General features: G+C 40.3%; 1 protein-coding gene across 2 annotated transcripts; it reads right to left on the bottom strand.

Moving 5' to 3' along the window:
- Positions 1-631: 631 nt before the first annotated feature.
- Positions 632-22,508, bottom strand: CHKA (choline kinase alpha). Of its 2 annotated transcripts, XM_080592793.1 has the most exons (12): positions 22,053-22,508; positions 18,516-18,627; positions 11,484-11,537; positions 7,931-8,044; positions 7,225-7,358; positions 6,888-6,992; positions 6,494-6,552; positions 4,769-4,856; positions 3,753-3,861; positions 3,167-3,273; positions 2,807-2,888; positions 632-2,044 (listed from the first exon to the last, which is right to left on the bottom strand). In XM_080592793.1, exons 1-12 carry the CDS (start codon positions 22,376-22,378, stop codon positions 1,985-1,987), a joined length of 1,350 nt encoding a protein of 449 aa, XP_080448919.1. In that variant the 5' UTR covers positions 22,379-22,508; the 3' UTR covers positions 632-1,984. The 2 variants fall into 2 exon arrangements, with proteins under 2 accessions (XP_080448919.1, XP_080448920.1); XM_080592794.1 differs by lacking the exon at positions 11,484-11,537.
- Between the last annotated feature and the right edge of the window lie 1,814 nt (positions 22,509-24,322).

Here is a 24,322-nt window from a genome sequence, read left to right as displayed (position 1 = left end):
GGAATACAGCTCTTTTATGAATAAATATTTTAGGAATAAATACAGCCCTTTTCAACTAGCTGCATAACATCATTCTGAATTGTTTCCATCCCTTCCATTACCCCCTGCCCTTCCCACTGGATTTACTGTATGCAAAAGCATATGTTAAATGCCTTCAGGAGCCTTGATAAATTACCCAGATAGTCATACTACAAATACTTCATGTGGTATGTCAGTAAAACAATACACACTCACAGCTTTCACCTTGTTTTTTAGCCTGGTTAACAGGACAGTGTTCAAACTGACCCATTAGCCGCTTAGTGTAGTTAATAAGACAGGAAAGCACTGAAACCTAAACCTCTTCTCACCTCTAAAGCTCAGTTTAAAGTGTATAGGTTTAGTCTACCTTTCATCATTTGCTGTAACTGCCTTCGTTCCTCATTCTTTCTATTAGTAATCAGTAATACAATAAATGCTAAAGATGCATTTACATTAGAGCATTTAAGTAGATATCCCACAGCACTGAGCCTGAAGTTTAACTTAGTCTGCCTTTAAGGTATTCAAGAAAGTACTTCCAAGCGCAGATTATTGCTAGAAACAGCAAGTGGTTTATCCTGGAGATACAATGAAGACTTAAGAGTATCAACTATGATGTTTTTAAGTGCTTTATATTTATTATAAAGTATTAATAGTTGTATATGCAAAATGATTCTCTATACTAGAGAATAAAATGACAGCTTTTACAAGTTATGCTATACAGTACATGAAATGCTGCACATTTTCTTCAACTGCTTGGAACAGTATTTGCTATACAAATGAAAAAGGGTAGACTTAAAAGTTTATTATTTATAATACAGTGTTAGAAAGCACAAACAAATAACGTTCAAAATAAACGAGTTCCCCCAAAAATCTAAAGAAATCTTTAGATGACATGTACACAGATTATACTCAAGTTTCAATATACACATTATTGTTCCCCACAAGATGCTCCACTTTACTGGATTGCTGGAACATGAAAATTGGAGGTACAAGGAAAGCACCTCCCAAGCCACGTAAGCATTGGATGGACAGAACAGCAATTTCCTGAAGTGTTCTCCGCAGTCTTTGGCTCTACTGTTCCTTATAGCCATGTACTGTGGCAACAAGTCAAGAAGAGAGATGGGCTCCAATTACAAGTATTGTCAACATCAATCCAGTTGTCTGGGGAGTAGCTAGAGTAATTCAAGGCACTCTTCCCAGTGCTGCCAGCCCACAGAACCCCCTGTGCAGGACGCAGCATTTTAAGAGACAACCAGGCCGGGCTAAAGCATGTTCTCGAAGGATATGGAATGAACAGTTCAAGACAAACTCCTTCAGAATGTCCAGTTCAAAGTTCATTCATACTTCACAGGCACACCAGCTTAAGAGAAACATTCATGTCTATGTAGATAACACCTTAAAGCATACCGCTTCAGTGTGTTTAGTTGTTTTATGGTTAAAGTGGTGTAACATATCAGCAGCTTTAAAGATAGTGTTCACGGGGCATGTTGAATCTAATCTCACAGTAAGATTTGAAGCCTACTTCACAGTATAGCAGTTGTCTCCTTTGCTTTTCCTTCTCATTAAGAGGCAGTGTCTACAATGCATCATCACAGCTGTTCTGATTACAACAGTCACCCTAATTTCAGCACACCCCTAGAAAACATACTCAGTAACACTGTTTGCTCTAATGCACATGGTATTGACACAACTGTAAGCTTCTCCCACAATATAAAATACCTTCTAGATTAAAAGGATTTAAAGATATTGCACTGTTGTATTTTTACTTTTGCCTCCCCACCTCATTCCATGTATTTATGAAACTGTAAACAAGTCATTTCTATACAGTCTTCAGTATTGTACACCTGCCTTCCAAGGAACTGGAATTCAGTGACACCTTCGTTACAGATACAGTAGCCTAAGCACAGTGAAAGTTCTGTCCAGCTGCCCTCTTCATACAGTAACCAACAGGCCACTCCTCTCACATTCACACCTTCAGCTTCTTCTTCTGATCAAAGTATGCATCAAATCTGGATAATGCATATTCCTGGGGAAATAAGGAACATTCATACAGTGAACAGTTCTGTTTCTTTATTTGGTATGGGAAAACTGAAGGTATCATCTGTGTTACTTTAATCCATCATCTCAAGTAATTAGATCTATTTGAGAGAGATACTCTCCAAAGGTGCTCTCGCCTCTAGAATTTCCTCCAGTCTTATTTCAACTCTAACACTGTTAGCTGCTGCCAGAACATCAGAAAATAGAAATTTTAAAAGGACAGGATTTCACTAAGAAGAATGGCTTCTGCAACAGTTCCCATAGGATTTTCTACATACCTGAAAGTTGTATCACTTTACAGTACACTAGGCATGTTGTACCATGAATTGCTGATTCCTAAGCAGAAGCTGCTCCCTGCCATTGATACTGTTGCACAACAGATATGAACCTGTTACACATGCACTTGGATAGTGTTCACTTTACTAATTCACAGTTACTGCATGGTAGCTTCCCTCTTGCATGGGACCTCTTACTGCAGAAGAATCACTGCACTGCAAGGCAGTCATGCCACTGCAGCATCTGCCACATAAGGCTAGTCTATGTAACAATGGGAATAATTTCTGAAATCTATAGAATCTTAAGTGTTATCATCCTAAGGAAAAAACACTAACTAGTAACAGACTGATTTAAGATTTTTTTTTACTCCACTTAGAAGTTCGGTTGTGTTGAAAAGCCATTTTGTTTACTCTGATGTATCACAGATTCCTTAGAGCATACATTTTTAATTAAACTTTAATCATAAAGATCTTACCAGGTAACCAAATTCAATGGATGAGATCTTTGCTTGTATAATAGACCACAGACCCCAGAAGAAGTGTGATGCAAGGGCAAACCTGAAATGACAAGACTGTATTTACCAAGATACCCAGCTAAGTCACAACACCTTACTTCAATATCCTGTTACAAATAATTCCATTATTTTCCCCACTGAGTAATATTTTATTTACTTCACCAAATGCATGTCACATGTCTAAGACTTGCAATTGACAGATTTTTCTTTACCATATAGAAATAGCTTAAAGTCTCTCTTGGCTGATGTTTCTCCACCCAATGAGGTATGCATGGCAGGCAGCATGGAAGTTTCAAGACAGAGCTGAGAATGGTAAGTTACCTGTTAACTTCTATCAACACTTCCTCTTCTAGCTTGAATTTCTCTTCATTGCTCAGATTTTCAAAGCCATCATGGAATGCAGACAGGTAACTGGAAATAAAATGAAGCTAGAAAGCAAGTAATCAAAAAGTTACAAATTTGTCTCAAGACATATTTGCTCCTTACAGAACTTAGCAGGCCTTTTAGTGTGTTATTTACATTTTCCAAACATTGACACTGTTGAAGTTAGTTTTAAGATTACTGGCAATTCCAGTAGTTGCTTGGAAGTTTGGTTTACCAAAGGCATATTAAGACAACAACTGACATTTTGTTACTGCCAGCTTGTTTCAGTGCTGTACTCCACAACTACAGGATTTTTTTTTTGTGGTGCATACCTACATGGCAAATCATAAATATTCTATCCTGAATGGCTGCTTGCAATGAAGTTTGTAAGGTTTTAAAGCAAAGAGTCAGGATTGTATCAAGTATTATACATGAGGAAGTCATGGAAGAAAGGGTTTGTGAAAAAGCAAGTCCAAACCAGAATCGGAGGGTTAAGATCTGAAAACTGGGGACTCTGGCTTATTACTTATTTTAATGTTCCTACCTGTTGCTTCTTTGAAGGATATTTCAGAACACTAGCTTTGAAGAATGGATACTTCTCATATGTGTAATCATACATCCATTCACAGAAGTGATTTCCAATGTCAAAACCTCTGAAAAAGAGAGATAGCCTTTATTTACACACTAGTCATCTGTTCTTGCTTCAGCAAGCCTAAAATCAAGTTTAATAGCACAAGGCTACTTAGTAGAACTTGCTGCAGCTTTTGCTAAAGGAGATAGAGATGAACTGCACCTTTTTTGCAAGTTATTAAAATCAATTAGTAAAGATGGGCAGTTATAAATCAGAACTCTACCAGCTACATGAAAATACTAGACTTCACTACCAAGTTTTATATCAATGCAGTCAGTTAAAATACCCAAGTACGCATTGCTTCTTAGAGCTAAGTCAGATGCATCTAACATCAGCATTCTTGCAGGCAAGGAGATCATACTGATCAAGCTACTTAACACATCCTACTTTTACATTTCGGCATTCAGAGTTCTATTTATGTTTCAACTCTGCTAACATTTAATGATCCCAACAACTCCACATGCTTAAGTCATCCATAAACACATGACTGAGATAAAGCATTTTGGGTAACAAAAAAATCCTAGGATTACTGTTAGTATTGTTTGCACAGATGAAAAAACCATTTGAAAGAACTGCACAAAGTAGGGAAAGCTTTGCTTTTCTACATATATTAGGTACACACAATGCACTACTCTCATCTTGCCACTAGAAAGAAGTTTTGATGGGCAGACAATAAGTTATTTGCATGTAAACAGGCCCTCTAGTCCAACAAGCTCCAGCAACTGCAACCATGCTGTTTCTGCGAGGCCTACACCAAAAGCCATCAGGACCAAAGCTGTTTTGACTGGTTGCATTTCTTGTCCACCACTAAGATCAGAACACAACTCATTAGAATTAAGAGATAATGAGCAGTGCAGCACTTGCTCTCACTGTGTCTTTTATAAGGCAATACACCTCTTTGCTGAACAGAAAAGACTAAAATGGGTTACCGGTAATTATAGCTGCTGTATTCAAAGTCAATGAGCATCAGCTTTTGTTTTTCTGAATTCTCTCTGCCTTCCAGAAGCAAGACATTACCTAAAAATGGTAAGATAATATTAAGCAAGATAGTGTGAAGACGTACAGCATATTCAATGAAGTCATATGGAAATTACAGAAAAGCAACACTAAGAACCATTGTTCAGATGATCCCAGTTATCCTTTACACCCACACAGATGAGTAAAGGGAATAGCCAAGTTGCACTATATATCAGCTCACTGGAAGTTGAGATAAATACTATAAACCTTGTGAAGCTGAAAGCAAGAAGGTTTTCTTCTGTACAGGCAGGGAAGTAGATTTGTTTCCCCAAGGGTCCTGCTTCTCCAATACAGTGTTTAGCTTGCAGCTAAATCAGGTGATGCCATCAGCCTTGGCAGCTCTCACTGAATTGCTTCTTTCCAATGCTTGAGGTCTAAATTATGCAGCACCTCTCAGATGTGCACAGCACTATCACTGATCACACAACACTTGGGACAGGAATTGCTTTTCATCAGCCTGAAAGCCATGGACTTGATTACTTTGCTGCTCTGTGTGGCACAACAGGTACCGACTGAAAAGCTCAGCCTTCTCCTGTATAACATGGTTTAACCATCCTTTCAATTCACTGTCACAACAACTCATCTAAAAGTCATCAAGACTGCCTGTGCCAAGTGATAACTTTTTACTACCAGTAAATCAATTTATACTTATTCTATTTCTCCAACAGTTTGCCCCCTACCCATATGTACACCTGTCTTCCATGCCAAATTCCCTTGCCCTACCTTTGCACCAACAGAAAAAGCACAGTATTTTTCCCTGTGCCTTCGAATACTTGCCTTATGCCCTGGAAATTTAGCTTGCAAAGCTCACCTCAGCCCTGTCATGCTCAACTCCTCTGGTACTGCACCTTGCCACACCAGCAGTGAGAGCCTGAACTCCACCACTACTGAGCTGGCTCTTCAGAACTAAGACCAGCAGCTTCCCCCACACCGCCACCTCATGCTACCTATCCCTCAGGACAATCCTTTTCCAGGCCCATTCCCCAGCCTTAGCTATCAAGGCTGGGACCCACAAGAACATGACAGCCCCACATATGGTCCTAGTACAGCATCCTTCCAGCTCAGCCCAGCTTACCCTCCATACAGGGTAAAGGAAGTCCAGACAGCATACCCAGCACCTTGAGCCCTGCCTCCTCTTTCCTCACCCCCTTGGAGAACTGGTTCAGAAAATTTATTATTCCCTCCATGACTCCCAGAGAAAGTACTGAAAACAGGATTTTTCTGCTTCTTATCAGGAAGAAATTGACAACTGCTGACAATCTTCCCACATCTCCATTTTCACCATTCACTGTACTTTTTCAGTATTCTTCTTTCAAAAGGGCTACAGGATATCCTAACCTACTCCTATTTCAGACCACTAAGAAAGGTACGGTCTTGATAGGAATCACCCAAGGCTCCCAGCATCAGCTGACCTGTACTAACAGAGCATGTGTAAGTACAGGTCACACGCTTGGTTTAACACAGTTATGACACTATAACCGGCCTCGGAGGGCTGTTGAAGTCAAAGCATTTTGCCTTGCCACTGCTGCCAGGGCAGTACCAGGATAATGGGACTACCTCTCAGAGAGCAAACAAATGATCAGAAAAAGGCTGAACAATGCATCACTGATCACAGTCATGAAGCATTAGGAGCTTACCTTCCTGACAGTCATTGTGGCAAAACACAACTGGTGATGGAGTGGCTTCAAGCATAGCTCTGGAAAACAGCAATAGAGAATCTAGTAAGCAACAAATCCCTACCTTCAGTTCTTCCAGGTACAGGATGGGTTTTGCTGTGAGAATTTGAAGTGCTATTCATTTCTATCAAGACTATTTTCTCAATTATGAGCACAAGATCAGGACTGAAGTTGGACACTGATCAGCAAGTGATTATCAATTTGTAGTAACATTAGACTCAAGCTGGTCACAATCATAAAATCTCCAACTCCTCAAGTGAAATTAATATAGGGTATTATGCTGTTCAACATGTTAGAGCAAATATACACATTTGTAACAAAACTGTGTTAAGTGGAAGATAGTAGATAAGCTTACCTCAGATTTTTCATTTCCTGGGGTAGATTGTAACTGAGGAGTTTGTTCAGTTTTCTAGTTTTGGATTCTCTGGTAAATTTAATCCTCAGCACTTGATTTAGATACCTGTTAAAAATAAAGAAAACAGTACAGTGCTTATGTCAATAAACACACGTCTTCCATACTACGGTGAGATTTAAACTAAAAAATCAAGAAAGTTTAAAAGAGTGACTGAAGAAAATGCCCCTCCACCCCAAAGTTATTTTAAATTCCGCAGGTAACTACAGAACATTTTTTGGGTACTCTGCTTACAAGAAATCATCCCGTTTCTTGTAGTTTAAAGTATCGTATAACTTACTTTTCCATTGTCCCAAAAAGCCACTTCGGTTCTTTATTAAATGGCATTTTCATGCCATGAAATCTAGCCATCTTCTCAGCTATTTCAGCGGATATGTCAGGTAAGCTTAGTTCTTCAGTACTTAGTTTCCTGCTCTGTAGTAAAATAAAGTATTCTTAAAACACAGTTGAGAAATACAAGTACTAGCATGAGACAGTACTCAAGCAATACTTTTCTTCCATCCAAATGAACTTTCATAGTTGCTGCCTTTGGAAAAGCTAAGTTAACTAGCCTACGTTACTTATGACTTAGTCAATTTTTCTCCTAGATCAAGACCTGGGGAATATCAAATCTCACACCAAGAATATCCTCAAAGCAGACTGAGCAGAAGTATTTAAGAGCATCAAAAGTATCTGCTCTTGCTGCTGTTAAAGGAAAGTGTTACTCTATAGCTTCCAATGCTATGTTTGGTATCTAACAGGCTTTTTATCTTCATTTATGAGTCTCTGCTACAGCTGAAGAGGTTTTAGATATCTCTCCCTGGCAAGAGCTATAATTGGGCTCTCCAACACCCAGTATAACTGTATCAAATTACAGCCAGCAATTACTACAGACTGCCAAGTATTCCATTCCCACATCCCTGCTTTTCCAGGCAGTCCAGAGACCTTCTTGTCACAACCAATTAAAACAACTACCAGCCCACTAAATAATCATGAACAGGACTTACGGGAATAAATTCCTCCAGTCGCCCTTGTGGAAAGATTCCATAGAGCTTTGGACCAAGAGCTCTCTCTGCAAGAATGGCAAACATAACACTTTCCAAAACCATGGCTTCTGCCCCCTTCATTAAAAAATGAAAAAAGAAACAAAACATTAGCTGGTGCTTCCACAAAAAAGAATTTAGGTGTATGCTATAGCTAAACTACTTCAGAGTAAGAAATTTTAGGGTTAGCTTCAAGAGGAGGACTTGGCATTTTACTAACTCAAGTTTCCTGACTAATAACAACTGGTAATTAACATGGCAGCAATACAAATGTCTTACTTTCAAGTTTAAAACTGGGGAGGAAATAAGCATGACTTAGATACCAATGCATGGGCCAGGTCAAAGGAAGACTACGCAAAAAGCAAACTACTCTCTCCTCCCTAACCTGTGGGAACTCTGCAAATTTATTTCCTGAAGCAGCTTATCCTACTGAAGCACATCACAGAAACTGTAAATATTATTCTTAGCGATTTTAACAGACTTTGGAGCACTGCCTTACAAAAGGACATTTTAATTATGCAAGTGAATTAAGTGAGTGACTGAACTAACCAGTTCTTCATTCAGAAGAATGAATTAGGATTTGTGCCTGTTAAGCACATTTTTTTTTTTATTAAAGGGAGATAATTTAAACTCCTGCTAAGGAGAGGGTGGGTGGGTGTGGATAAGCATTATTCCTTCACTATCTTCAAACATGCCTCAATCTTAAAGAACTTTTCCTTACATCAATAAACTCATTCTGTAGCAATCACAGGCCAGACAGCTTTTTTATACAAAGGCTTTAAAATTAATAGAAATTGTCTCAAAAATGCAGTTCAAACCACTGAAGTACAGCTTTCTTGACAGGTAAGATTAGTTCTAAGTAAACAGAAGCTGCAAAATAATAAATCAATGCATCTAGCCATTATATCAACAGGAATCCATCTGTACTTAAATCCTAGAGGTTTGCTCATTCTTCCCACATTTGTGCAGCTTGCCTCAAAATCTGACCCACAATTCTTACAAGCATAAGCAGTAAGAGCACAACACAAGGAAAGCTCTCAAGTATTTTGGACTACAGAGCATTTTGCATTACTATCTTCACTGCAGTCTCAGACAGTAAATAACTCAAGTTCCACTCCCAAGCGAACTTTGGGCAGTTCCATTGCTTTTTTTTTTAAATTACTGTCCCCTACCTTGTTATTCTGGTATCTTACCAAGAAAGTCTAGCATTTCATTACAAAGTACTGGCAAGACATTCTGAAGTTTTAACTCTAATAAAAAGTGAAAAGGCCATCAAGAATATCAACTGAGAGTTTAGGATGCCTTGCATATGAATGCATTACATCCATGTCTTCCACAGCTTTTCCATCTCATCTCCTCGACAAGGAACGCATGCACCGAAGTGTACTTTTAATCATTTCACATGCACTCACCACTATACCTGTGAACTTTTCAGTTCACTTCTGAAGCCCAACACCAAAGACCAAAAAGCAAATCAGATATAGGTTACTAAATGCCTACTCCAGTGCCAACGGACACTAAACTTGTGTTACTGGTACAGCATCAGGGCATTTTAAAAATCTGAGTACAGCAATCCTGTTGGCTGTGTCTGCTAAGACGTTAGTTCCTTGTTTCCACATCTTACCAGAAGAATTCATGCTTGGATAACAACAAGTGCCAAAGAAAAGGAATAACCCGACATATGACCAAATTTCTCAATTTTTCTTCATCTCTGAGAATATCCTATGAGTTCCTATCACTGTGGTCCACTTTCTGCGGGAGTAATTTTTTTTTGCCCCGATTTCAAACTTAAATATTCCTTGAACCCACCTAGTTTGACAATTTAGCCCAAAGAAAGTTCAAAGAAAATTTATGATTCATTAACAAAAAGCTCTAGAATGGTTTATAATCCTAGTGTTTTTCTCTAGTCCTTTACCTACAGAGTGAAACTTGAAGTCACGTTTTAATAGCAGAGCTTAGAGGGGCCATGTTTTTCACAAGCCATGTGCCTGTTCTTTATTAAGACATCCCTTAATACATCAGGAATGACAACCAGAAAGGGTGACATTTCCATTTACTTACAGTTCACTTCTGGGTTACTTCTGCCATGTGTCTGCCTAATCCTGTCATGTAAAACACTTCAGAATTTAGAACAGTAAAATAATCCAAAACTATGTGCTTGCAAGTTTGTAAGCTTCTGTTTCAGCAGTAAGAATGACAGCCTCTCTCCATGAACAATCTGCTTCAGGATAGAAGTATAGGCAAATACTACCTGGACCTCTACTCCACACACTAATGACAAATACAGGTATGGAAATAAACAGCTCTCTCCAGAGGATGCCATTAACTCCTCTGATCAAATCTCACTGCAATTTTCACCTAGACTCAAGAAAAGTGTCAAGTGCCTCCTGAAAACAATTAAATTCACCAATCCAACAGTGAAGTTCCAGCACTATGGAGCTCCTAGCAGAAAACAATAGTCTACCAGCACTGATCACATCTTAGAATCACTATTTTCAGGCAACAAATGAAGACGGTTCTGAAGTTCAAAGCCTTGCTTCCTGTACTGCAAAACATCTGTGAGTTGCTTGCACTAGGGTGGGGTTTGTTTTCTTTTACAAGTTCAGGAACATTTTTATTGGATTTTGCTGGTGGTGGGTTGTAAAAAAAAATCACCTCCATAACTAAAAATTCAAAGCTTCAGAAGCAGTCACTCATGAACAACTTTAAAACCAGTTTAAGCTGAGTTGAGTTCCATTCACTAGAAAATAAATGCTTGAGCTGTTTTCAGATGGTATTCCCAGAAGGTAAAAAATATGAAGACAAAAAAGCAGCACTTATCAAACTCGAATAAGATGTACTTCTCCCTCATCACTATCAAAACCATTACAGAACTGAGAAGTGACAGTACATAACAAGAAAAGCATCTGGCTAACATGCCAAAATATTTCTTTGGAGAAATTTCATCAGGGTAGAAATCTAAGCTACCAAATTCTGTTCAGACAATTATGAAATATTACACTCAGACATTATGCTGGATGAGCAGAAATGATTCCAAATACAAGACAACTGAAGTCTGCAGACTGCAGATGATCCAAGCACAATGCTAATCAAAACCACTTCGTGTTCAAAATGAAGTTCTCTCCAGCTCCTTATCACTTTCCTCAGAAGAGCTAAGTGATTTATTATAAAGTATGGGTTAGGACAAGCAGAGTACCAGTATTCCTCTACCACAGAAAGAGCCTACTACCCAAACCAGCAGTACTGGTACAAGGGTTGGAACTGGTAAGAAGCCATTTAGTGTTGAAATCGGGATGTTTTGTGCAAATGTGGAATGTTTAAATATTTCTAAGCTATGCACAGATACATTGTGTCACTTCTGTGAGCAAATAGATTTGTTTTCTTCATTACTCTCTATGGTTTCTAGAAATCCAGCCCAGACACCAGGCAGAGTAACTACTGGTTCAGAATAAGCAGACTCGTAACATTTCTCTACTATTTATAAAATTCTGTCAAGTAAGCAAATTTAATTACTTACTTGCAAGTCATTTTCCTTCTGAGACTGTACAGACTCTCCTTTATTACAGGACCTCTATGAATGAGAAAAAACAAACACAATGAGAAGATGAAATTTAACATGATTAACCTGCAACCACCAGAACAAAGGGAGTAGAAGTGCCAGCTACAGTTAACTAGATATCTCAACATTGTCTTGATCTGTGACAACTACAACACTAGTATCCATCTGATCTCTGACCACAATACTATTTCACCAATTCCAAAACCTTTCAAAAGGATGTGCCACTGAGACCAAGCCACTCCTGTAAATAGCCCAGGAGCTGGGTTTCAGCTTTTTTTGTTGTTGCTTCCCAGTATTTCAGAACTGGAGTTCAATGTATAAGAAGCTTAGAGGAATGTTTTTAATTAAGAGAAAATTAAGTCCCTCTGAATGACATCTAGGATGACATTCTTCTTGCAGCTAAAGCACTTGTGATAAGTTACATAGATTACATAAAAGCTTTAGAAGGACTATTAGTAAAGTCATGTTTTGAGGCTTGCAAAGCACTTGCAGCTACCTTATTTTCCAAAATTTCATGGCTCGATTTCTTTATTGTAGACTGTCCAGGCTACACATGCATGGACCACTATGCACTGGCTGTGCAAATCCTGGATTTTTCTTCAAATGAAATGCCCATGTAAGCTAAAGATATAGCAGTAAGCACTGCAGTATACAAGCAAAACTTTAACCAATTCCATGTATAATGAATTGTGTTAGGCTTGGTAAGTCATTACAAGGCAGTTTTATAGTTATTAGAACATACCCTCAGTACCCAAACCTTCAGTGGCACATGCTTTCAATGGAGCTGCACATTTAAAATTCAAGATGCAATAAAAAACCTTGTCCTTTAAAGGTCTGAAGGTAAGAAGAAGAGAAAGCAAGTATTTGCTTAGATTTAGCGACAGTTTGTGGCTGCTACTTATGTTGCAATTCCACCGTTGACTGTTTAAACCAGACTAGGTTCAGAGGCCCATAAAGGTAGCCTGCATCTCCACCATCTGAATAAAAGCATTTCATTGCCAGAACCGGGTTCATACCTTTCTGTTCCAACCTTCTAACATGTCCAAAACAAGGGTGGAAGTAGGAACTTAACAGAATACAGTTAAGCAACACCAGCTGCCTTAAGTACAGTACAACAAGCTAATGATTGACACAAGCTATGCAGTTACAGTACTTCAGAAGCTATAGAAGAAGTATAGTTAACATGAAACGATGGTCTTTCAGCAAGTACTTCCCATTCCACTAGGATAAGCTTAAAACGAGACAGTAGAACTACTAGTAGTTTATATTCCTTTCAGGGAAATTAATAAAGTCAAAACATTCACTAAAGCTAAACGTGTAGCTACACAGTAATATTAAAGTAATTTACAGAGGGCTTCTCTGAACAAGCATGTCCTACATCAATACCACTATTGCATCTTACAGATTTTTCTTGAACAGTCAGAAAGTTACTCACCATCCAGGAGTCTTTCCTGATTAATGGTGCTCTCAGAATGGGTCAGTTCATCAGAAGGTAAGCAGATTAGGCTTTTCCCTAGAACCTGAACTGGCATCCGCTCTACAGAAGTCATACTGTGTAAAGAGCTAGCCAGTTCTAAGAGTCCACCTCGAATTAGCGTTGGAGATATCTTAATGGCACCTACCGTGCCATTAGAAAGAGACAGTTACGGATGTGCACCGCAGAGTCATCAGAAAAGGAGACTTCTGCAGCATCCCTTCCTCTTTTCTGTTCCCTCAGCATAGAGCATTATTGTCAAGAGGAGAATGAATACCAAGTAATTTGTAAATAACTTGAAAACGTGAATGGGAGCTTGGAGAGGATCAGTCTTCAGAAGTGGCCATGTACTCAGCCTAGAATTAGGAAAGCCTCCAGTACATGTGGTCAATGAAAACAAAATAAAGCAGGTAGCAATTTTATGTAACAGGAGTTTTAAGAATTAAACTCAAACTTTTCATACCATGACATTTTTCATCTACATTTCTAGCTTGTGTTCTTGGCTTAAACTCCAACAGCATACTAACTGAAAAATCTGGGAGCTATTTACATCTACAGCAATAAGGACATTTTATTTACCCAAGTAAGAGAACGATTAAATAACTCCAGAAGGTTTTTAATCATTCCCTCTAAACAGAAATATCATCTAGGACGGGGCATGCTGTCTACATCTTTGGGAGCAAACTATTTAAAACAGTTGTTCAGTGTTTTTGTTGCTGCGAGAAGGCTTATTCTCAAAGCGCAATAAGAAATCTCACTACGATTTTAGTAACTGAGGACAATTAGTAATTGAGGACAACTAGATACACAACAACATCAGAAGTTGTTTAGAGTCTCTACTTTATAATTCACTGATCACATACGTTGATTTTAAGGAAGCACAATTCAGCTATGAGACTGAAGTCCTAGAAGGGGAGACACTCCACAGTACCTGATCTCTGACTAGAAAAAGATGACCAGACAGTGCTTACACATCTGGCAGTTTGAGAGAAAATGGAGTTCTTCCAGCATTTTCTCCTTAATTTTATTATTCCCACATTTATTTCTCTTGTAGCTAGATCAACTCTACATAAAAACACAAACGGTGCTTGACAGAAGAATTCTGTACAAAGGAGGGAGGAACTTTCACCTTTTTCTAAAATAACTGTTGGCTCTGCCTGCAAATTTAATTCTTAGGTTTTAACTCCACTTTTTTTGAATATACTCAGCTGTATTTGTGTTCAAGTAGGTCTACATCAAGGTAGTGCACTATTTTCAAATCCCAAGGAATTACAACACCAAAAGGAACTGCTTGAGAAGTTACAGAAGCAACCTATGCAGGGGAAGCTTTTTTAATTTTAGAAACTAGTGGAATACATTTATTTGAACGGGGTGGGAATGCAAACAGTTTTAGATTCAACAATACCTGTTTCTTCTCCTGAAGACCTGCCCTTGATCACTGATGGGAACTAGCTTGCTAAACTCCTAGAGCATGAAATATTCACAGTTCAAGTCCTACTAAAGCCACAAAGACATCTCTAATCCTCTTCACTTCAAGTTACCATTCTCTTATGAGGGAGCAGAGGAAAGGAAGGGGCAGTATTTTGGTATTTTGTTATTGCACTAAACATTCAGATGCACAGACAGTAGCTGGTGCTACGTAAGCCTTATTTTTAAACAAATGAAATCCAGTACTAAAGAAAATGAAAGCTGTAGAGAACGCTCCAACTTCAGAGATCTCATACTATACCGTGAATCGTGTCTGTCACCTGGAAACCAGAGTGCTCTAGGCACGATCGCATGGGCAAGCCTGCAGCAGAGAACACATGCATATACAACTAAAGTGGTACATTACCCCCAGAATACCCTTAACTCCACCCAACACAAATATATCCCCGTAAGAGGTGCTTGGTTTCTTTCAAGCCGTCTGCCAGTGCCAGGGATTTGTAGTTACTCCATGCTACAAACAGACATGGACACCAACAACCACAGAAGACGTTGATAATTACAGTTACACAGCAGTCTGCATTTTATTTAGTTAAAAAAAATAAAAGGCAGCAAGGCAGGTATGGAAAAAGATCTACCACAGAACAGTGGCAACCATTTATACTTACTCTGTGTCTGCTCACAGAGAAGTTGAGAGACCAGAGATGAAAATTAGGTATACTGGTTTGGTTTTCCTCATTTATATACAAGATTTTGGTTTGGCTATTGCAAAGTAACAGAGCCCCAGTGAATCGGAGTTCAAGGTTCTTTTGACATGTGTAAAAGAATGGGAATCAATTCCCATTTTACCTTTTGATAGGTGAACTTTGAAGAAATTCACCTTAATTTGGGCTTTTCTGTTGTTGACACTAGCACATGTTGAAATCCTATTGGCATTTCTAAGACTTGGGAATTTTTGGTTGTTCTGAATTTAAGTAGAACCACTGCAGTGATCTGTATGAAATCCAATCTTGAAGTCTGGACATTAAATAGCACTGTTGGAGAACCTTTTGGTCAGTTGTTTTAACTGAACATAGCCAACAGTTATGACATTTTGCAATGAGGAAGTTTTACTTTCAGTGCTCCCCTTTCAATTTAGCTACTAAGCCGGAGCAAGAATAAAAGAAGCAGAGTAAGACATTTCCCTTTTTCCAATGTATGACATATCTGCATTGTGCCTCAAACATTTGAGTTTTAATGTGGTTAGTACTTTAACCTGTCACAAGCACAAATTCTTCTCTTAAAAAAAAAGTTCTGCTCAAGGATATACTCAAGAGAAGTCCTTGATTTTTAAACATCCATGCCAGTGCGACCATTCATAGTAATGGCCAAGTCAGGTCAGTTCATGTCCCCCCAGCTCCCCCCCAAAACATTCATGCACACAAAAAATTGGCTTAAACAAATCAGCTATGACAGAGGAAGGCACAGAGCCTTCCCTGTGTGGCAGCTTTAGCCAACTGGCATGGTTTATATTGGATGAGTTTCATGTACTGACATTTGTGTCTTCCAAGATTCATAATAAGCAAACTGGGGCTATTTTCAAACTGCAAAGAAAGGTTCTTTTAAAGGGTGGCTTGAAGAAAATTGTGGATTATTCACTCTTAAGTTAGTATCAGGTATCTATTTTTCACCTCTATGCTATTCAATGTTTGTTAAACTCATCAGCTGTACCTGTACCAATTTGGTATGGATTGCTACAGATCTATAGTATTTACAGTAAGGAATAAGAGCTGGTATCACTGTTTTGCACTCCAATTTCAACAGGAAATAAAATGGACAAGAGTTAAAGCATGCTACAAAGGCTCAAACAAACAAGTGGTAACTACTAATACTCAGTGGCAGTTAAAGTTAAGTCATTGAGAATGAAGTCTCAATTTTAATACTAAAGTCTCAAAACTCAACTTGCTAAGTAGTGTCCCTTAATTTCTACAGGGCTTTAAGCTTATGTGACATTAGTAAAAAAAATTATCAAATCACTCCCTTACAACAACAGGCTTGTCATAAGATTCTGCTTAAGCCACCTTGAAATTCATAAGAATCCTAAGTGAGGCTTTCAAAATACCCCAATAAAACAGTTTGCTTATATTTTAATTTGCACTTAAGGTATAGGGGCTGGAAGAGACAAATGTTTGTTGACAAAAATTGTGAACCTCAATGCAATCTGAAAGTTTTACCTTGGGACTTTCTCTGCTTACTTAACCTTTAGTGAACTGCACCAACAAGAGCAGTCATTTCACTGCCACTATGGAAATAAAGGAAGTTAGACATCTCAAAAGATCCTTCAACACCAAGAGTAGAAAGGTTAGAAAGTTATGAACACACTTTCAATTTTCAAACCGAATTAGTTCTCTGATTTTAGAGACCAAAATTTTGTTTTGATTTCTTCAGTGAATAGGGGCACAGAAAAGACAAGTTAAGAAAAACCCTGAAGGAAGAAAAGGGCAACTGAATTCTGAAATCTACATTTCCTCTAAAAAAGGGGAAAAAAGGAGTAAGGCTACATTTCTTCACAGCTCTTGGGCAACACAAGTTCTATCACTATGTAAGTTTTACAGCCCATGATCCTACTGAAGCCTTCTACATATCAAGTCAGCATTGCATTAAAGCCATTAATAATTATGAAAAAAATCTTATCAACCCTAGTGACTTCAAAAGGTTTCCCAAAGTTTTTTTTTCCCCCCACTTTGCTTTTGGTTTCTCTTAAGCCAAAGGACAGACTATTTAAGCTGGAGCTAATGAACTTCTACACACTTCTCTTGTCTAGCAGTTTAACATTCTCAACACACATACGGTGTTGTAGCCAAGGGTTCCTTGTTATTTCAAGCCGCTAGAATCTCTTACATATTTCTGGTAGTTTGCTACCATGGGAAAGTTAATATCTCACATTACATTATAAAAGACTACTTTAAAGCCAGTTAAGTGACAATATCAGTGATATTTTTTGATAGTAAGCTTGATCAAGACAGCAGATGCAGGAAGAATGGGCTGAAATTTCAAGAACAATCTCCTGCAGATATTGGATCAGTTACTCAAAGCAAATAACTGATAAAGCAAGTAACTTTGATAAATACTGAGTATTGGAAAATATCACAAATTAATAGATAATGAAACCAGACCCTCTAAGTCGAATTGACATCATCCAAATGTAATTTTACAAAGCTGCAATTTTTCATAAGGTTAAACACTTATGATTTATTACAGAAGAATCAAATGGCTAGCAGAGATGGGTAAGAGAAGATCTGCTGTATAGTCCTTCAGTAATAGTCTGTAAGGTTTAAAAGAGACCACCTTTACAAAATTGTCTTGATTTTAAACCTTACAATTTGAAACAGATTTGCCACCCACTTCTCCTAAGGCTTGACAAATTTCAATGCTATTTCCATTTTGCTATTTTTACTGATCAGATAAAAGAAAAGTAACAGTAGAAGACTTTGGTAAACATCTTGTTAAGTTTCTACACCAACTACAGGGCACATCACACACTTAGGAAAGTACTTTGGAATGAGATAGCTATATGATATTGATGTTTGTGCTTGATTTTTATTCTAACACTACAGATTAAGTTTTCCAGTACCAGTTACCCATGTCTCTAAGAAAATGCTTGAACATTGTATCAGTTAAGTTTGACAAAAACTTCAATCTCAGATTTGTAAGCACTACCAAGATTAAAATTAAGCGGTTTAGTCTCTTGCAATCTCGCTAGTTATGCCAGAGTCCTACAATACTGTACAGAAGCAGATTTTAATAACTTTTCTGAAACACCACAGTCCAAACTTAACACCACGAACAAAACATTACTGATCAAACGGACAGCAAATGAGCCTTCAGCTGATACACGCCAGTCAGGATCTGTGTAGAAAGGAGTGTAAGTTCTAGGCAATAACAAACTATAAAGAGAACTGCCTTAAGCTAACAATCTACCCCACTGCCACTAAAACATTCCCAAATGGATAAAGCAGCACACTTGCAGTGTGTCACAGATGAAGATCTCCAAACATAGCACAATTAAGCTACAGAAGCCCTCCCACTCCCAAAGCACTCTATGTACTCACCATCTGCAGGATTGCACCGTATAAGCGCAGGAGAACTTTCCGTGGTTCATCTGCAACTGTCTCAATGGTATCAGGTAGAGAGCACTGAAACAGCATGTTGCTGAGGCCACCTCTGCACAGAGAAGGGTGATTAGTGATTATTACCTAATTTGGATGAGCACTTCTGGAGACATACTAACATACCTATCACTACACAACAGATCTACTCACGAGAAACAGTTTTCCAAGACTGCCAGTAACCTGTAAGATTTCAGGAAAAAGATGGGCAGCCTCATGCTTCCTAACACACAGCTCACCGTAATCCAAATTATGGCTTGAGCTATGAACAAACTGAAGTAAAACACATTACACAGCTAAGATGTAGACTTCTGTTAGTGTAAATATTTTCAAGACTTCTAACTGGAGTCTTGTCAGAAATACTTTGTTGCACAAATGATCGAGATGACAGCAGGAGTTTCACATCACACAGTACAAAACCAAGTGTAAATTAAGAGCTGGTATCACTGAGCTGCCAGCTACAAGAATTAGCTACAAAGCTGACTATCTGTGGTACTGATGCAAGTCATACTATGCTATCACTCCAACTCATTTTAAGAGTAGAATTAAGTTTTAAATTTAAAACAATTCTTCATTTTAAAGAAATCGCTCCTGTATTTAAGACTAAAATCACCCAAACTTATCAGGTAGGACACAAACTGGGGAGATCTGTGCTTCAGTCATTCAGGGGTTACACAAGTACAGTGGCTTTTCATATCATCGGGGAAAAAGTGACAGCATCTTTGTGTGCTATGGGTTTATCAAAAAAGATAAATACTACATTAGGGTGAATTCTCTTGGTTTCTTGCAGTCACATTACGGACATGGATCTACTCAATCAGCTTTTTTTTTTTTTTTACTACGCTGTCTAGTTGCATCACCTTCATTTTTCTTAATATGTTCACAAATACACTTTCTGCAGCAGATTTTTTCTACTTCCTTTTACAGTAGAGAAAGACATACCAGAACTTCTGGTTTACTTGCAGAACAGAAATGCAAATCAGCTCTACTGAAACACTTGTATCGTTAAAGAGACACCCTTCAAAAACAGATACAATCCAAACACAGAGACTAACAGTAAAGGGATAAGGAAGCACAGATTTAAAAGCCAGGTAAAGCAGCATGCTACAAGTGATATTTATCCCCAACCTGATACTCATCTTAACACTTTTAAGTGATTTTCTGGATTCTCTTACAATCTCATTGTGGAAGTAGTGAAGACTTCTAGGGGAAGGCTACCAAAAAAGTGGCTGACATGTAGGTACTTACTGGGAGGTGACACACAGAAGGGCTGACTTACAGACCCAAAGCCAATGACTAAGAAGGAAAAAAAAATCAAGAGAACAGGGTAAAACAGCAGCTGCACAATATGCTCAAGAAACCAGGCAGAAGAGAACCAGGTGGCTTGGCAGGCATTCAAAAACAGATGTTTTGAGAAGTAACATGGAGTAACTTTGAGCCATGAAGGTGAACAGGTAGAAAAACCAGACAGATGGAAAGGATATCAAATGAACAGCAAAACCTCACTCTCAGAGGGGATCAGAACGCTGGTTAGTTATACCAGCTACACTTCGGGGTCCACTGGAACTGTCATAAGACAGGTTTTGAAAATCCTTTTCCACCTTTTCTAAGTCCATACAGAAAAAAATCGTGTTTAAGTAGGAGGGAAATACATTGGAACTGACATCATAAAAAAAACACTGGGCTAGAGCTAAACAAACACTGTATGAACACTTAAGTTACTTGAACATGCTCTGCCTGCATTAGAAGTTACCTCTAATTACAGGAAGGTAATAAAAGGTATGCTTCTCCTAAAAAGTACTCAGCAGCTTAACAAGGTCAAAAGACCCTTAGACAGATAAGCTACTAGTTAGTCTACTACCAATTAATGAAGGATAAGCAATTCCAAGAGGGTCACCTTTTTTCAAGACTATTCATAAACTCCCCAAATAATCACAGCCACAGCAATCAGTTGTACTTATGTTTGCATTCTGATTAGGCATGGATTTCTTCGCTCTGAAACAAAGAATACGGACCTCCTCATCCTATGATATCATGTATTTAACTGGCATTCATAAACATGATTTGTACTAACACAGTCAAAACAGCAGTAGTCACTGGAGAATGCACACTGCTCAACTGTTGTGAAACCAGAATCTGCAAACCAACGTGACTGTGTTCTCCTTAGATGAAAGCGGTGAAAAGGCTTTTGCGAAAATAAATGCAACTGCCAATTCCCATGATCTAACACATTCTTTAAGTTCTGCCCATCCTCTCTTCCTCCCAGTCAGAAGATACCAAGTGATTTCTCAAGTAGTATTTTAGAGGGGAAGTTTCCAAGAAACACAGGAATAACTGTGCTAAAACCTAAGGCTTTAGAAATTAAGTACTGGAGTCAGCAGTACAGACTACTAAGGATGAAAACAGAATCAAGCAAATTAGATTCCAGAAATAACAGTGTAGTCATTTCTGTAGCCTAGGAACGCTGCCTAGGAACAGTGTCACTTCTTCTCAAGATTTGCTCCCTTTAACAACTTACTACATCAGTAACATTGTCAAGTGAGCAAAAGTACTTTACAAGTAGACTTTCATTACTGACTCTTAAGGAGTTAATCATGCTCACATGTATATCTGAGATCTTCACCAACAGTTTTATACTTTCTTTTATCATCACTAACCAGGGGGGTATTTGCATGTATTTCACGAATCAACAGAAGGATAGACGTTAGGATAATTAGGAAAGCCATATATTTAGAAGCATAAGTGATCAGAAAAGCAAACTCAGTGAGTCAAGGTGAATAATGGACAAGTGTGTACTTTAAAACCACAAATGTTTGATCAGGTGGGATGACTGAGCATCGAGACACCACACACGGCCTGTAAGTGAAACCCTGAACTAGCATCGGCTGGACGAGCATACAGGGCAGCCACACAAAGAGACGATGCAATTCTGCAAGAAAAAAGGCGAGGATCCTCCACACATCACTCAGGGCTTCCACAACACCCCCACCTCACACCCGTGGGCTGCCAAAACCCAGTCTCCTACAGGCTGTCAGCGCGCTGAGTCACCAGCAGTGCTTGGTACGGCCAGAGATGCTCCCCACCTCCGACACGCGGCATCCAGCCGCTGATTTCTGCGGCTCTGGGCATCCTCAGAGGCTCTTCTCGCCCGGGGGAGCCCGGCTGGGGGCACACAGCGGCTCCCCATCCATCCCCCCCCCCCAGATGGCGGCGGAGGATGCAGCGAGGCTGGGGCTTTCCAAGTGTCCGCACCCTCCCCCGCGGCGCGATGGAAGCGGCCGGACCCCAGCGCTCCCTGCCCTCCTCGGACCCCACCATTACCCGCCGCGGGGGGGGAACGCACCACAAGCACAGGGAAATAGCGTGGGGGGGGTTGAGGGGCGTGCCCGCAGCGCCCGGGGGAGCGCGGCGTGGGGCGCGGAGAGGCGAATTTAGGGAAATTGAATGAAAATAAAGCAAAGAGGCGGCCCCGGCACTGACCTGATGGGGTCGATGCGCAGCTGCTCCTCCCGCAGCCCCCGCCAGGCGCCGGGCAGGAACTCCTTGCACCACAGATAGGCCCTGCGCCGTGTGCGGGGGTCGAGCGGCGGCTCCTCCTCGCGGGCCGGCGGGGGCAGCAGGGAGGAAGGCGGCGGGACGGGCTCCTTCCCCTCGGGCTCGGCGTGAGGGAGAGCCGAAGGGGGCTGCCCACCCCCACCGGCGGGGAGACCACCACCGCCCCCGCCGCCGGCAGAACCGGGGCTGCAGCCGAGGAGGAGCCCGAGCGGGGTCGGGTCGGCGTCGCCGTTACAGAATTTGGTCTTCATGGTGCTAGTGCGGGGAAAGGGCGGTGAGGCGGCCGTTAGGGCGATAGGCGGACGGGCGCGGCGGTGCTCTCCCTGCTCCCACCCGCCTCACGCCTCCAGTGCCAGCCGCGAATAAGCCGCGCGGCCGCTTCCAGCCCCCTTTTATAGGCGGCGCGGCGTGAGGCCCCGCCCACCTCGCGCTTTTTCTCTGCGTTCTGATTGGCTGAAAGGGGGAGAAGGGGGTGCGCGCCTTCTCTAGGCTTCCGGACGGCCAACCTTACTGGGGGGGGGAAAGGGGAACATTGATTGGTCGTTGTCATGGTGATGGGCGAGCCCACCTCAGGGTGTGTGGGGGGTGCAGAGCAAGGTGACTCGCCCCTCCCACCGCCCCCCTCCCCACTCAATGGTCGCGGCCCCGGCCTCCTCAGGGAGGGGTAAAAAAATCCCCCGGAGGGCCGGGGGAGCTGCGGGGAAATAAATTGGCGTCACGTGCGGCTCTTTTGGGCTGTTCCTTGGCTAATCGTGGCCGTGGGGAGCCCCCGCTTCCCTGGGGGTGGAAACGGTGCCTTGTGTGATGTGTGAAATCCTCTCGTCGTATAGCTGTGAAGCAATAAATCACCTTTAAACCTCGAGCTGCTTCTGCGTTTCCTTGATTTTTCTTTTCCCCTCTTGGTTATTCTCCCTCCCTTGATGGCCTTCTGCTGTACGGAAGAGGAGCTTGCGGGCTCTTCTAATAATAATTGCCGTTATTTTGTAGGTGGTTGGTGAAACGGGATTTTGGGGTTGTGGGGGAGGCTGCGGCATGCTCCTTCCCTCATCCCTCCCCGAACTATTTCTCATTTTGTCTCCGTGCGTCACTGTGGCACTCCAATGCTGGAAAGCCCCCAAATAGCCAAGGGTTTGGGTTTGTTTTGAGAAGTGGCAGGGCAGCTCCAGAACTGGCTTCATAACTGCTTTATGCTTGCAAAGTGGCTTCAGCACTTCTGACGCTGCCACGGCTGAGGCATACCAGGCCCTAGTTTACAGGAAGAGTGAGGTATGGGTCAGGGATGCCAAACTGGAACAGAAGATTCCTTTTTCTTCCTTTTATGCCTGAGCTTTTCATGTGGAAATAAAATCCCTTAATCAGAGCATAGCTTAGGGTGCTGGAGAGGGAAGATGCAGTGGCTGCTGGACATGGCAACTTAGGGCTGTGGGGAAACCCCTTCTTTTGCAGGCCCCTGTTGAAGTAGCTGAAGACTCTTTGAATAGTTACATATCAAAAAACAAAACCAAAAACCAGTTCTACAGATGGAAAGCTCATTCTGCAACAACAACCAGTGATTTCTGCACATGCAGGAAGAAGCAGAAAATAAGAAAAAATTTTGCCTTTCAAACTGTCCTTTCTGTTTCCACATGCTTGACCTTCACACTACTTTCTTGCAGCATTGGTAACAGGACTTTTATGTTTGTTTTCTTTCTAATTAGAATTATTTGACTGATTTTTTTCTAGATTGCTTTTAAGGTGGAAAGAGAAGGCAGAAAAGTCAGAGAGTGAAATGGCTTGCTTTTCCTCAGTAGAGATTATTCTATCCACTTTAACTAAGAAAACTCCAGCTTGTTGATATTGGCCATTTCATTGACATTTGTTCTTACCAAGGCATGAGCTTTGCTTTAATACTCAAATAATCTCTTTCAAAGCCTCAGAGAACTTGGAAGAAGATACAAAAATCATGGCTCTGTTTGTTTTATATCCTTCTGATTACAACACACCTTTTCGTAATGTCAGTAACATAGGCTCCAGTCCTGTAATGACTTCCCTTTTGATACGTATTCTGGATCTGTATGAAGTCTACGCACATATTTCCTAAAGGAAACAGCTAAAGCCATTTGTTTTGCTCAGTACATCATTTATTATTTTAACACGGTATTAGTAATTAGTATCTCATTGTGATTTCTTGTTGTATGTACAAAAAGGGTGTAGCT

The sequence above is a fragment of the Anser brachyrhynchus genome (assembly GCF_964034855.1).
Source record: "Anser brachyrhynchus genome assembly, chromosome: 5".
NCBI lineage: Eukaryota > Metazoa > Chordata > Aves > Anseriformes > Anatidae > Anser > Anser brachyrhynchus.
This window is presented reverse-complemented; position numbering and strand designations above follow the sequence as displayed.